We start from the raw sequence: 15,895 nt of genomic DNA, 5'->3' as shown, positions 1-15,895 counted from the left end.
TGTTGGCGTCTTCGTCAGACATGTAGGCCACATGCCCCGCAGCTTGAATACTTTGGCATCATTAGCATGCAGAGTTGTTTAATGTGCTGGAACACTGGCAATGAGATCTCATGCTGCCCTACTTGGCAAATGCTAAAACCACTACAGATATGAAAACAAAATGGTACAAATAAGAAAATACCCATACAAGCCATTTATACAGTAACTGCATGAATGGCCTGTACACTATGTATTGGATGCACCATGTGCACAGAATCACTGTATGGACCCTCTTGGGAAAATCAACATGTACAGTGCAGAGGAAAAAGTATTTGCCTCAATCTCACTTTTTTTTTTTTCCCATTTTTGCATTATTGTCACACTTGAATATTTAACATTATTAAATTACGGTACTATTAATATCAGACAAAGATAACCTATAAGCAGATGTTGTTACTCAATGATATCTCATTTACTGAAATAAAAATGCTGTTTAGCCCTACCTAGTTCTAGGTGAAATTGTAATTGTTTCCTTAGCTACTACATAAACCAGCTAGCCCAATACAGTTGAAAATTTGGCAGGATTTCACTTTACGCACTCAGACATTATCACTGCCAGACCCATTGGCTATAAACATCACTGACTAAACTGCCAGGTCACTCAACTTGGCCGATTGCTTTTTGCCCCTTTGTTTTAGCAATTGCTGCAAGTCTCAGTATCCAGACTTCCACTATTTATAACTTTTTAATGTAGAAAAGTATTTCACTGGCAATATGCATAAAACAAGTCCGAAGATAATAAGGACACTATATATGCATTCTGCTCACCTGTGCACATTGCTTTTAAAGCACAACACCTTAGATCTCTGTGGATGTTTGACGCTGCCATCTTTTGCCTCTAAAGACTAGCCAGTGGAGTAACTTTAATGCAGCAATATTTGGAAAGATGGGAGGCTAAGTATAGGTGTTCTATTGTTTTGTTGAATGGTTTTAACAAGGACATTTCAGACCTAGACACTAGCAAGTACCAAGAGAAGAGGGAATTCACTAGCTACCTGGTGACCAGCATAAGCCATTTTATCAAATTATCATCTTTGCACCCTGATCAGGCATTGTGACCCTTGTTGATCGATGCATAATCAATTCTTCCATCTTCCCATACTACTTTGCCATAATTGTCCACTGAGGAAACTTAATTGTTGGGACACCTAAGTATTATGTTCATTGTAGTCATGTCTACTTGATACTGGATTTCTCTACTAGATGGAACAGCTAAACAGAATATTAATTTTGGCTAATGCTGGACTGAGTTGTTTGCATGTGAGAGCTGAACGATTTGACTGTATCTAGATTGATCACCATGGTTACATTCAAAGGGATAAAGGATATACGTTTTGCCAGGTACACTCCTTTCTGCAGCTGGAATGTGTGTATGTATATATATATATATATATATATATATATATATATATATATATATAATGTGTGTGTGTTCTACCCAAGTGCTTCGACTAAGATGCACAAATACTTTAATATAATCAGCAACTGGTTACAATAGACAACTACAAAGCTTTTCTTTTCCACCAATTTAGCAAAATCTCCCCACAGTGTGAGCCGTACTTAAAGTAGTGGTATCCAACCTGTCTAATACTACAACTCCTATGCACTTGTAGCCAGAAACTGTCAGGGCATGCTTGGTGCAGTAGTTTTTGTAAAAGTTAGCCATAAGTGTTCTTCCTTAGTATGCCAATGAATATTTCCTTAGTATATTTTAATTATCCATTAGTTCCGATCTTGCAAATTCTTGGCTGCCAGCACTGGCCGATAATTTATTTAGCTCAAATAATACTTGTTCTGTGATAATGAACAAAGGTGCGACAAAGAGTGTTGTGTCATGAAGCCTGGGGTCTCTTTGAGGCTTTCTGTTCTTTGTCTCGCGTGTAAAAGTTGTACAAGCTATGATCTGAATCTGTCAAATCAAGCTCTTTGCGGAGTTTACACGTCTGAGGCTTTTCTCACGTCGGTTCTTATTTCTAAATATTTAGTGTTTCTCGCCCTCATAATATTTGATTAATTCCTCGCTTTTGTGATAGTTGTTTCATGTCGAAGTTTGACAAGTGTCACCAAAAGCTTCTAAAATCTACTTCATGAGGAGCATAAAATGGTGATAGAGAATTTCTCTTACATCCATTTTTATCATTATAGGGGCTCTACAATATTTGTTTTCTTAAAAGAATTATATAGATAGATAGTCTGTACCTTTAAAAAAAATAGAGCATTTTTTTCTTGATTTTTATGTAATTTGCTATACTAATTTTTATTCTGATGCTTTTTAAGCAGCAATAAAAAAAATTTACATAAAGCATTTCACTGTTTATCATTGGATGGTCTTAATAAGTGAAAATTGTTAGTATAATTTTCCACGTTTTTTTACAATCGGTTATTTAGAGTAGTTCTTAGAAGACTTTCTGAAGACCTTCCTTTAGTCTATATTAAAAATATCTACTTACTATGTACAAATATATGAATGGAAAATAAAGAGAAATGCTTTCTAGTAATCTTTTGCATCTAGGACTGTAATCATGACAAGTGCAGCAACCCCTCTGTCGGAAGGAAAAGGGATTCTATACTGTAAGACAAGGCACACCATGGAATTGTGGTCAATACCTTAAACCTTCGAGAAGTTCGTTTGTAGAATATCAAAATTTTGTGTACTTATTAGAGAAGATTTGTCATTCATTTAAAGATTTATTCAGCATTTTTCTCTCAAATAGAGGCAACTGCCTCATATGGGCGTTTGCCTTCCTTAGTGTGATTATACACTGAATTACTACTTTATTAGAGACACTTTTTTTTCATGACTGAAACGTTCCTGTATGGAAATTAGACATTAGACAGGGTTGAAGAAACTTTGAAACTACTGTGGTTTACCTTTCAACAGTGTTAAGAGAATACCGAGATTGGTGTGATCGAGTAAAAACATCCAGAGAAAGGAGATCCTGTGGATGTAAGCAACTCATCATAGTTACATAACAGTAGATGACCAGTTCTAATACCAGTTGCCAAAAGAGCAAATGAAATAAAACAAAAGAAAAGAAACAGCAAATGTGCAGACCATGGTTCATGTACATCATGAAATGAAGTAAATTGGTAATGGATTTAAGGGTGTTTTCCCTAGCCTCCCTGGCTACTACAAAACTGACCTGGTCAGTATGCACCAGAGAGGGGAGCAGGGGGCAAAGGTGGGACGCCAGTAACTTGGTGTACAGCTTAAGATCAAGTATAAGTAAGGAAATGGGGCGATAGTTACCGCAATGACCAGCATCCTTTGCGGGTTTAGAGAGATAACTACAATATGTGCCATCAGGGACTAAAGAGGAAACTAGGCACCATCAGCAATGGTGTTAAAGGAGGCCAACAAGGGCTCTATTAGTATCTTGTTATAGGTCTAGAAGCGGGCCATAAACCTGTCAGGGCCAGGGCTATTGACGTACTTAAGGCCCGATATAGCAATCAGGAGCTCCTCAGTCCTCAATGAGGCGTTCAAGGCCAACCAGGTATTGGGCGAGAATGAAGGTAATTTGTGTTCAGAGAGATAAGCCCGGATCTTATCATGAAGAAGGGTAGGAGGAAGGTCAGTTTGCTGACCTTTGATATTGAAGAGGGATTCATAATAAGCGCAGAATTCCTCTACATTATGATTAGTGGTATAAACCTTACCTCGGGAGGGGGAATTGAGAGAAAGAACATAGGGAGAGGTGAGTTTGGGGTGAAGCGCCCTAGAAAGCCAAGAACCACAGCGGTCTGCATATTCATAATTAAAAATATAAAAGAGAGCGCTCCATAGCGTAAAACTGACTGGGTACATATTGGTAGAAGGATTCTTTTTAAAGCCTCTTACCCCAGGTGGTTGTGTGAACTCACACATAACAATGGACAGTGTATAAGGATTGTTAGAGCCCGGTGTGCAGCCTCCCAACCAAGTAGATAGAGACAAATGGACTTCAAAGGTGCGGTGGGTCTTTTGCGGCGCTGACTCGGAACAGGCACATCAGGTGCGTATAAAAGGTTTATTAAAATGCAACGCGTTTCACCGCACATGCGCGGCTTCATCAGGAATGGTAATCACAGGAAGGGGGGGGACTTTTATACAGAGAAAAACTTAACTATTTAACAACTTTTGTATCAGGAATAAAAGATTATAAAGTTACAAAAAATACAGGTTACCAATCAACAACTTTTAGCATAGCATGCAAACAATATCACAAGGGTTGTTTACTCATGAATTGGCTCTAGGAGCATGAAAGTAATTTTTGCTAGCTTCTTTGACCTTCACAGTTTCCAGATAATACTCCTACATGGTAGAACAGACTGTTTTGAGCATGTCAATACCTCCATCAAATGTGTAGTCACTGCTGGAAGCTTATCTGTCCACATGAGCAAATATTTCCCCAGAACAATTTCAAAACCTATTGGAATCTATGTCATGACAAATTGCTGCTACTAGATGGGGGTCTACAATAAACTGTCCTTGCAACATAGGTTGGACTTGATGGATATGTGTCTTTTATCAGCCCTATCATCTATGTAACTATATATCTGTATCATATACACCTTGTATGGACCCAAATCACCAAATACAACATAATCTGCATTCGGCCTGGCTGGAATTATGGTTTTGTATGTGAAGGCATCCTTGAGTTTGGTGATTCGTGTTCACATAAGGTCATCATGACAGTACTACAGATAGAATTGATGGATCTCTGTTTGGTTAAAACTTCAAGCAATAAAATTTTAAATGCACACTAAATGATATTTGGGACTAAAGAACACAATTATATATCCTAATTGTGTTTTGTGTATTTGTAGTTGACAGTTGACGCCAGGAGGGAGATGACAAAGAAGACCATTACAGCAGTGAAACAGTTTCTCGAGAAACATAGGAAGAAAACATATGGAGAAGTCTCTGAGACATCACATTCCTCGGTCACATATGAGGTGGTGTTGAGCCACCTAGAGCAGTCACTTGCTCACCTAGAAACTCTTGGTCATGACTTTATTGACCACTTGAGAAGTTTGGACCAGGTAAGAAAAAAACAGCTTTGCTCAAGTCATCTTATCCCAAATATCTCTGACTTATTATAGTAAACCTTATCCTATGTCATTATTGTTATACCACATAGGTTTTGGCTAGTTGAGCTTTTTGCGGTAATGTTTACTTCCTTGGGCACCCTTATTATGTTGTTACTTGTTAGATCTGGCAACAGTCCCAACCTTGGTGAGAAAGTCACTTTTATTGTAGCACAAAAGTGTGGTTTATGCAAATGAGGTAGTTCCAGGGGGCTTAAGTGTAAAATAGGCTTTTCTTTTGATGGGTTCCCTTTAAATATTTAGAATAATTGTATAAGAACAGCAAATTACCATGAGACTTGACCCAAACTTATCAAGAAAAGGAAGGAATGTCCAGCCCAAAAAGTTTGGAAATGGGATGCTTTTTTATTGCAAGAAAGTTCACATGGATTCACGCAGATGAGTAAGGCCAATGTGATGAGCGGAAACGTTTCACGTGTCCCGTGGTGCTTCGTCTGTGTGAATCCATGTGAATTTTCCTGCAATAAAAGAAGCATCCCATTCTCAAGCATTTTGGGCTGAATATTCCTTCCTTTTCCTAATAATTTTCATCGAGGTGGTCCACATCGATCCTTGCCATAGGTGGCGTGAGGTGTGAGCTGGACTTATCTTCTTGTTTATATTGACCCAAACTTGTTTCCTTTAGAGCCATAACTCTTGGTGCACAGCTCTGTGCCAACTTCTAGTCTACCCTTCTCTCATGCCTAGTCTACCCTTCTATCATGCCGGCGACACTCCATAGAGGGGAAACTCAAAAATTAGAATATCGTACAAAAGTCCATTGTATTTCACTAATGCAACTTAAAGGAAAGGAAGCATGAAGTGCTCCAAAATCTCCTGGTAGACAGATGCATTGACCCTGGACTTAACCTCTTAAGGACCAGGGGTTTTTCCGTTTTTGTACTTTTGTTTTTTGCACCTTGCCTTTAAAAAATCAGAACTCTTTCAATTTTGCACCTAAAAAGCCATATGATTGCTTATTTTTTGCGCCACCAATTCTACTTTGTAATGACGTCAGTCATTTTGCCCAAAAATCTACGGTGAAACGGAAAAAAAATCATTGTGAGACAAAATGGAAAAAATAACGCCGTTTTGTAACTTATGGGGGCTTCCGTTGCTACGTAGTACATTTTTCGGAAAAAATGACACCTTATCTTTATTCTGTAGGTTCATACGATTAAAATGATACCCTACTTATATAGGTTTGATTTTGTCGTACTTCTGGAAAAAAATCATAACTTCATGCAGGAAAATTAATACGTTTAAAATTGTCATCTTCTGACCCCTATAACTTTTTTATTTTTCCGCGTATGGGGCGGTATGAGGGCTCTTTTTTTGCGTCATGATCTGAAATTTTTAACGGTCCCATTTTTGCATTGATAGGACTTATTGATCGCATTTGATTGAATTTTTTATTAAATTTTTCATGATATAAAAAGTGACCAAAAATGCACTATTTTGGACTTTGGAATTTTTTTGCGCATACGCCATTAACCGTGCGGTTTAATTAACAATATATTTTTATAATTCGGAAATTTCCGCACGTGGCGATACCATATATGTTTATTTTTGTTTTTATTTACACTGTGTTCTTTTTTTATGGGAAAAGGGGGGTGATTCAAACTTTTAATAGGGGAGGGGTTAAATGATCTTTATTCACTTTTTTTTCACTTTTTTTTTGCAGTGTTATAGCTCCCATAGGGACCTATAACACTGCACACACTGATCTTTTACATTGATCACTGGTTTCTCATAGGAAACCAGTGATCGATGATTCTGCCGCTTGACTACTCATGCCTGGATCTCAGGCACTGAGCAGTCATTCGGCGATTGGACAGTGAGGAGGCAGGTAGGGGCCCTCCGGCTGTCCTGTAAGCTGTTCGGGATGCCGTGATTTCGCCGCGGCTATCCCGAACAGCCCACTGAGCTAACCGGCACTTTTTACTTTTTTATTTTTATTTATTTATTTTATTTTTCAATTTAAAACATTACAACATCACAAAAACACAGTCATAACAAATTATAATATTTCTTCCATCTACCAAACTAAACTTAGTATTTGTCTATTCAGGCCCCTGTAGATAAATGGGTAGCTAAGTACTCTACATTCATTCAATCCATCTCCACATGCCCTTATTTTATGATCACACTCCAAATTCCCCAACTAACAAAAATAAAATGTTACCATCTCTAGTCCCTATCCATCTACTGCTCCAGAAGGCTTCCCTCCCCCTGTTCTTGACTTATTTCTTGCAGTTTTTTTTGCCAATAATCTCATATACTGCATTGACTATCATGAATATTTTCTAACCTATCCAACCTTAATCTCTCCGCTAAAGGGTTAATAGCGCGCGGCACCGCGATTAGTGCTGCGCGCTATTAGCGGCGGGTCCCGGCTTCACTATGACGCCGGGCCCGCCGTGATATGATGCGGGGTCACCGTGGGACCCCGCGTTATATCACGGAGCGGGACCAAGGACGTACTCATACGTCCTTGGTCTTTAAGAGGTTAATGAAGCACAGTGGACCAACACAAGCAGATTACATGGCTCCCCAAATCATAGTAATTGGGGGGGCTTTGGGGTTTTCATAAGCTGTAAGCTATAATCATCACAGTTATGACAAATCACTGCTTGAACTGTCTTGCTTTGCATGTAGTGAGTCTCTCTCATATATTAGTTTCACCTTTTAAGTTGCATTACTGAAATAAATGAGCTTTGCACAATATTCAAATTTTTCGAGTTTCAACTGTATATGTGACACTTGATGTTTCCTCCTGTGTATCAATGTTCTCAGTAAATATGGTCTTTAAAAGATCATTTATCTGTATTGACCAATTTATTTCCAGGACCGTGTGCAAAAGTATTCACATATGTATGATCTATCAAGATCGGAGAAGGAGAAGCTGAAGAGCCTAGCAGTCACAATGTGTCTAGATGGGCAGTCTCTAAACACTATACAGAAGCTATTAGAAGTGGCAGTCAGTGATACAGACATTAGTCCAAAGGACGTTGTGCAGAACTCTACTGAGAAAATCATTACCAAACTAAGGTAATAACATCAGCAATTTTTTAACACTTTATATTTGTTTTCACAGTTGCTAAAAAAGATTGATTTTTTAGATTTCTATTCAGGTTCATAGAATAGATAAGAAACCATTGGTATGGCTTAGACTAAATAATTTTTTATACAATGTACATTGGATTTAATAAAATATAAATTTTATAGGAAATCCTTAACACTAATAACTACTTTCTATCTTTTAGGGTTCCCACCACTTTAATGGGGTGGCCCCAATGACAGTGTCAGTCCTTAATCTACAAAAAAAAGTGAGGATACAAAATAACAAAAGAATAGGGGGGGAAATGTTAGTCTGTTGGTGTTCTAGACAATAAATTACTCCAGATAGGCTATAGAGATGGTAAGATCAGAGTGGCGCAAACAGTATCAACAGTAGGAATAATGTAAGTGATATCAATCTAGATGATAAAAGTTAGTCAATAACATGAAATCCTAGTATCAATATATGCAATAGTAAATAAAGTCTGTCATGCAAAATATCCAGTCCAGAAATAGTTATATATATCATCGTTTCAACGTGTTTCCCTGCTTATGTATTGTGGGTTCATCAGGGAACCAATAAAATGATGATGACTAGACTAGACCTCACAATCATCAGTCATATTTCATATTACCATAAGGGAAAGGAAGCAAGTGGATAAAATGTATATTGATGCAAGGTCACAGGAAAACGAAGATAACTGTCACTATAGGACCGAACCTGTATGGTGATTAGGTACTTATATGTCCTAAGGCACGCACCTGCCACATAAATCCGTTGCGGCCATAAACACAATTCCAGTTTTGTGTAGCAAGAGCTTCACCCTTGATGGTGAGGAGTCTATACTTAACTTTTTTTTTTTCATGTGTAATATTTTTTTGGGTTCTTGCCAAGTCCTACTAAAGAACCCTTTAGAAAAAGCAAACAAGCAAAAAGAAAAATAGCCAGCTCAACTACCTAATACACGGGTGCACGCTGCTGTGGCAAATACAGAGTATACAAAAAAAGAAGGTTGCAGCAGCACACTTGGTCAAAAAATTGAGGCTCTTAGGGCACTTTTTGATCAAAATGTCGTCGTCCCCCCCCCCCATCTACCACGTCGAGGTGGCCTCATTTCGGATGGGACCCTAACACAAATTCTGAGCCTTTCACTCCTAACACTCACACCTCTGTTGGACATATAGCCTCTGACTGGGTGACATGCTGGATCCATTATCAATTTAAAACACCTCCTGTGAAAAAGGGGAGGGGTGCTTTAGAAAAAGCACCTGAAGAATTACCAGATTAAGAGCATGCTGATTTTGGAATGAAAAAACACCAGAGACCCAAAAGACGACCACATTGTCAAAGAAATGCTACAAGAAAAAACGCACTGTATGTAGTATGAATATTATTATAGTATAAATGTTTCACAATGGATTTTCATGTAACATTTTTGGGTAAAAGAAAGAACACCAGGAAAAATGGAGAGTTCGGAAAAAATGTACAAGCAAACAAAACAAAGCAAAAAAATATAATTTACTTTTAGTTTAGTTAAAGGGGTACTCCGGTGGAAAAAGAACAAGTTTTAAAACCAACTGGTGCCAGAAAGTTATACAGATTTGCAAATGACTGCCATTATTAAAGGTTTTAGCTCCGAAAATCTTTTACGGTAGTTACTTTTAGCTCCTTCATGCCCAATACCAGTGACATTTTAACAAATATGTGCTCTTTTTATGAGTCCTTTGTGGTTCAATGATTGTATGACCTTTGCCCTTCACTCACATCGTTGGCAGCCACACATGTCCTGTCTATCCATAGAGATGTGCTTCCAACCAGTGACTTTATGAGGGCACAATCTTAGCAGTCCTTTTATGAGTTAGCTGGTGCTCTTCATCTGCTGATCGCTGGGTCTCATACACTGGGCGATAATAATCAGCCGTTTGTCTGATAATCAACCTGTGTGAAATGTGACTGTCACCAAGTCATGTAGTTGTGAAATGCTGATAATTTCACACCATACATATTTGAATATATTGAGTTTAGAGATGAGGACACATTTGTATGTTTAATCACTCATAAAAGATTCTGACAGCTTTTTCACCCGTAGTTCTGCCCTTTCCTATCATGTTACAATTGTCCTCCAGCGTGAAATGAAGGCGGGGAGCCGTCTCGCGCCACTCCTATGCTCTCTTCTGTCATATCAGAGCTGGGTGAGGTTACTAACACCCCCCCCCCCCCTCCCAAACATGGAATGCAAGGGAGTGGGGAGTGAATATTGATGAGGCATGGAATATTGATGAGGCATCGTGTGCTTGAGTGCAATGGTAACATGATTGTAATAAGCAGAATACTGCCACAAAAATTGTAAATGACCCCTCTTTTTTTTTTATAGCTATTCACCCGCACTATAACCCAGTATATTGAGTTTAGTGCAAAGTGCAAGTGAAATAGCTGTCAGATTTTCTTTAAATGGGCACTCTCATTAAAACTAATTTTGCTATTGCACTCCTTATGGTAAATAAAAAAAAAATCATCCTATTGTTCTACTTTGTTAAAAAACATTTTTTAAGTTTTCTATGTTTTATTTGTGTTTAAAAAAAGCTGCCACGAGGTGTCTCCCTACTTGTCCAGAGCACATTTCCCCCCCCCCCATCTCTTGAACATAATTTGAACTCATGTTGGCCTGGCAGAAGTAAAAAATCAGACAATGCATTCTGGAGTGTGTGTGCAGCCTTAGCCAATCATAGCTCATCTGACACTGAACTGCTCTGTGTGTAGCAGAGTGAGGGAGGAAGTTCTCCCCTGTAGGGCTTCAGATGATGTCACGCCTGCTGGGTAACGTCCCTTCCCAGTCTGTGAATATGACTGAGAGACTGAGCAGAAAATACAGAGAAATATCAAGGTAGAAAACTAAAAATAAAGGCAGGGGGTGGTTTATTTTGATGGGGCAGTGAACTGGGAGGATTCTAAAATTTTACAAGATCATGAGAGGTACTCTTTAAATGTTTGTTTTCTTTTCTCTAGAGCTAGCCTTAGCCTGGTATACGTGTTTCCACACTGTCAACAAAGTTTCTGTGTTTTTGGCTAGTGCTTTCTCTTTTCTAAGCCTTTTAGCACAGAGTGTGTGCTTTGAGGGCTTTCCAGGACACTGGAGTCTGTTACAATCCAGGCCTCCAAATGGATCTCCAGAATATGAAGAGACGGCAGTAATTAGCCCCTTCAGCACCGGAGGGGAAATGATTAATCACCTTTAGGCCACTCCAGCACGGAAGGGTTTAAGAGATAGATAATTGTTGTCGATGGAAAATAAAGAATCATCTGGGCACACAGCACATAAATACCCTGGACGGCCATGCAGAAAATGTGAAATTCATACACGGCCCAAAAATTGCTTTAGGAGCTCTCGACGATGCAGAACAACATTGCCGTGCTGCCACTTGATATAAATTAATATGAGCTGTAATTACCATAAATAAAAAACGTCCCAAATAGGACCCCGATGAATTTCGTAATTGTATTGATTTTTATTTAACTTCTTCCTAACCAGTCAGATGTGTGTTTTATATAAAGTGCCATGCTGATGATATTGTACACAGGTGGCGATCATTGGGATGTTTTTGAACTTAAAGGGGTATTTTAGGATTTTTTTTTATTTGACATTGCTACAGTGGCTGTAAAGTTAGTGTAGTTAATAATATAGTGTCTGTACCTGTGTGTGACTGTTTTCTCACAATTTTTATGTGATTTTCACCCCAATATTTATTTTTAACAGCGTTCAAAATGACTGTTGTCTCAGATTTTTCCCAGGTTGCAATACGGCCGATACCTGACCTCACTAGTCAGCTGATGACAGGGAGCCTGTCTGCTTCAGTGGGTGGAGGGTTCGCTTGGTGGGAGAGAGATCAATCTGCAACTAATGCAACAGCTGTAGGCACCCTGATTGAAAAACACTGGTCTTTTGAATGGATGCATCTCATTTATGTTTCAATGAGTGGGGTAGCTGATGTGTGGAAGGTGGTAAAATGGAATTATGGGATTTGTAGGCAAAAAAGAAAACTCAAACAGGAAATACCAGTTCACAAAAAGCTAGCCTCAGTGTTATGGTAATCTTACAACTTAGCCATTTAGCCCCAAGACAAGCACAGATCCTTCCTAAGCACGCCCATTACTGTCTGGCAGGTATGTACTAAAATTACCTTATGGTGGATAACCCCTTAATATAGTGTTTCCCAAACAGTGTGTCTCCATCTGTTGCAAAACGGCAACTCCCAGCCTGCCCGGACAGCCAAAGGTATGCCAAAGGCATGCTGGGAGTTGTCGTTTTGCAACAGTTTAAAGAAAATCTGAAAGATTGTTCACCCGCACTAAACACAGTCTATTGGGTTATAGTGTGGTTAATAGCTGTAAAATAAGGGGTTACTCACTGAAATCTGTGGCTTCTGCGCAGAGTTATGTTTGTAAATAGCTTTATTCCTGGAGAGCCTCAGCATGCATGGGAGGTGGGAAGCCGGCTGGCTCAGCTCCCCGGCCTCATCTGTATTCACTTCCCAACCCACAGAGATAAGGCAGGGGAGCTCAGTCAGCCGGCTCCCCACCTCCACTGTGTGCTGGGTGTGCATTAGGAATAAAGCAATTTACAAGCATAACTCTACACAGAAGCCACGAATTTCAGTAAGTAACACTTATTATACAGCTGCGTTTAGTGCGAGTGAACTAGCTGCCAGATTCTCTTTAAGGCATCCTGGTTGGGAAACACTGAATTAAGGCAACCTAAAGTGGTGGTTACAAGGAACAATAGATTACTCTCACTTGATCAAACATAGAGTGAGAGAGGCTTTAGGTGTAGTGACCCTTTAAAGCGTTATTGTCATCCAAAAAATACTTTTCTCAAGGACATGTCAAAAGGTGCAGAAGACGGCCTCTGCTATTAGTCTATTAGTTGGATCTAGTAGCTCGCCAGCGTCCGATTGGCTGAGGCTGCACACACCTACCATTTCTCTGCACTAAAGAAAACATGACGTATCAGTGCAGGGCAGAAACCACATGGTCTGTGTCTCTCAGGAGGGTGGTGGCTGCTTTCAGAGAGAGAGTGCATTAGGTACAGATAAGTTGAAAGATAAACCGCCAGTGATTCTGATGGGACAGGAGGTCTACTTTTGACTGCTATAGGCTTTAGCTATGTAGATTAGCTTGATCACCTTTGTAGCTTTGTTATTGCAGAGCTAAAAAAAAAAAAGAAAAGCAGCCAGGACTAAAAGTAAATAGCAGGACTAAATAAATAGCAGATGATCACTAGCCGAATCCGTTGCCTGACGTACAGTAAAGTACCACCGCTGCTCTACCGCAGCCTGACAGTCGCACTAGTTTTCATCCTCTGAGCTGTATTTCTGCTATGTAAATCTCTGCTATTGTTGGTTTAAATTTTCATACATTTTTTGAATAAAGACTGACCTGGTGACTGTGAGCATGCCAGTAAGACTTTCTGGTCTAATAATTGAAGGGACTGGATGTCGGTAAGGACAAAACAGAGATGTGATTCCTGCTGCAGTTTGTGGTCAGTTCAAGCCAACAGTCATATGGTAAACAATAAGACTGATCGCTGACACGTGCAGAAATGGTGATCAATACTGGGTTATTTTTAGCCACCCTTCAATTATAATCTCTATAAGAGGCAAACAAATACAATCATTGTTATGCTGTCTTTCCTTACAATGTTGGTGTATTCCCCCCCCCCCCCCCCCCTTTTTCGAAGAAAAAAAAAAAAAAAAAAATATATATATATATATATATATATATATATATACACACACACATACAGTGTGTATTATATGTGTGTGTATATGTATATATATATATATATATAAAAATCTCAATCATGCTTACCAGCATTTGAATCCCAATTCTGTAATCTCATGTAAGCTTTGCCACTGTTCCATCCTCTCATACACCTATTCCTTCCTGAAATGCCACTATTAGTGCAAGTTTGCTTAATTTACTTTCATTGTCTGGTTTATAAGAGTTGATGGGGCATTCTGCAGATTTTTTTTAAATGTATATGTTGCAGGGGGAAGGGAAAAACTAGAAAGAAACCCTCTACTTTACCTAGCTCTAGTTCCCCTCAGCTCCCATTTAGCTCCATCGGTCCCCAAATCTTCTGTCTGCTTCCTGCAAGAGCTCGTTGCAGGACCTTGTGGCTCAGCCAATCAAGGGCGTAGACAGGACACCACTGCACCCAGTGATTGTCTTAGTGGCAGGTCCTGCTCCAAACTTTTGTCACAGAATAAGACAGAAGATCAAGGGACCAGATGGAGCTGCAGGGGTCTGGGGCTAGGTAAGTATAGTTTTGTTTTTTCTATTTTAACCCTGCCCCAGCAGCATATACAACATAGCTTGTACTAATAATACAACAGTGGAAAGAAATAGCAGAATAGGCAGCTCCTCGACCCCTTCAAACATCTAATTGTTGGGTGTACCTAGAGTTAAGCCCATCTAATATTGATGACCTGTCTTTGCTGACCACTTTTAAAATGGGTTTCTTACTCTTATCTATTAGCGAGAGCAGAAAATGTCTACAAAGAGCTCTGGGAGATGCAAATATGTACATGCCACAGACAGCCCATTTATTTCAAAAGGAATAATGTAATGCTTCAGTTTTCCTGCAGAGGTGCTGCAGGCACATCAAATACTTGCTGTCAGATTCCTCTGATCTCCGGGGTATTTAGCAGGCAGCAAGATACTTGACGATCAGCTGATCATTGCTGGACAACAGAGATATATAAAAGAAGATATGTATGTATTTCCTAAAATAAGATGCATTTTCTTTTTTTGTCTGCTGAATCTCCGTGCCACTGTCAGTTCATCAGATGCCAGTTTAATTGGCTGTAATAGGGCTCACCCCATACCATGGCACTCTGGAATCCATAGGCAATGGGTACACTTTAAGACGTGACTGCGCTGTACACACAAATGAAAAGTGTGATCCAGATTTCTTGTTCATTATGCATTGGAAGCTGTTACATTGTAGCTAAATTATTCATCACTCTTTCACATGGAAATTAGCCCTTGAAACATTCTCTGTTTTGTAACATTCCCCGGGCTGATTTCCGCAGTAGAAATATATAGTACGAGGAAATTTTCACTTCAGAATATTGATGACAGCCATTAACACAAAACACTTCGGTGTGTGTCAGTCACCGCCGCCGCGGATTGTTCGGCCTTGCTGAGGAGAAACACATTTAAATGCTTTTTCTTTCTTTAGATATATCATTATATCCATAGAATAACAAACAGTGAATAAACTTTATTATAGGGAAGGCATTGTTTTTACTAGTAGGGTACAAATGCATCTTCACAACCATAGAAACCATATTATCTTATATATAGTATATAGTGTTTACAGCTAAAGAAAATACTCACGAGTAAATCGAAATCTGAGTTGTGTAGAATAAATCCAATGAGCCACAATTATATATATTTCTAGAAAAGCTGAATTACAACTATTATAGTCATGACTGTATTCTTCCTTAGGACTATTCCTAACTTGGAATGGCAAATGGCATAGTTGTGCTTGACTTGAAAACAGCTTTATTATCTCTCTTATAGAGATGGGAATCGCATATATTTAAATGGGCACTGTCATAAAATACAAAACTTCTGATATGTCGTGAAGATACATAAAAAGTTTTGATTGGTCAGGGGCCGTGTTCAGACCCTAACTGATCACGAGAATGAGCTGGGAGAAGT

At 39.1% G+C, this 15,895-nt stretch overlaps 1 protein-coding gene across 3 annotated transcripts in view; it reads left to right on the top strand.

Moving 5' to 3' along the window:
- NBAS (NBAS subunit of NRZ tethering complex) overlaps window positions 1-15,895 on the top strand; it is a 701,350-nt gene that overhangs the window by 474,382 nt on the left and 211,073 nt on the right. For all 3 annotated transcript variants that reach the window (XM_056564221.1, XM_056564220.1, XM_056564222.1), the window contains 2 exons: window positions 4,849-5,064; window positions 7,958-8,160. In XM_056564221.1, coding sequence (XP_056420196.1) covers window positions 4,849-5,064; window positions 7,958-8,160 — 419 coding nt within the window. The remainder of the gene's footprint in view (window positions 1-4,848; window positions 5,065-7,957; window positions 8,161-15,895) is intronic.

This window comes from Hyla sarda, chromosome 3 (genome assembly GCF_029499605.1).
Source record: "Hyla sarda isolate aHylSar1 chromosome 3, aHylSar1.hap1, whole genome shotgun sequence".
Taxonomy (NCBI): Eukaryota; Metazoa; Chordata; class Amphibia; order Anura; family Hylidae; genus Hyla; species Hyla sarda.
Note: the sequence above shows the minus strand (reverse complement) of the source record. Positions and strands in the feature narration are given on the sequence as shown.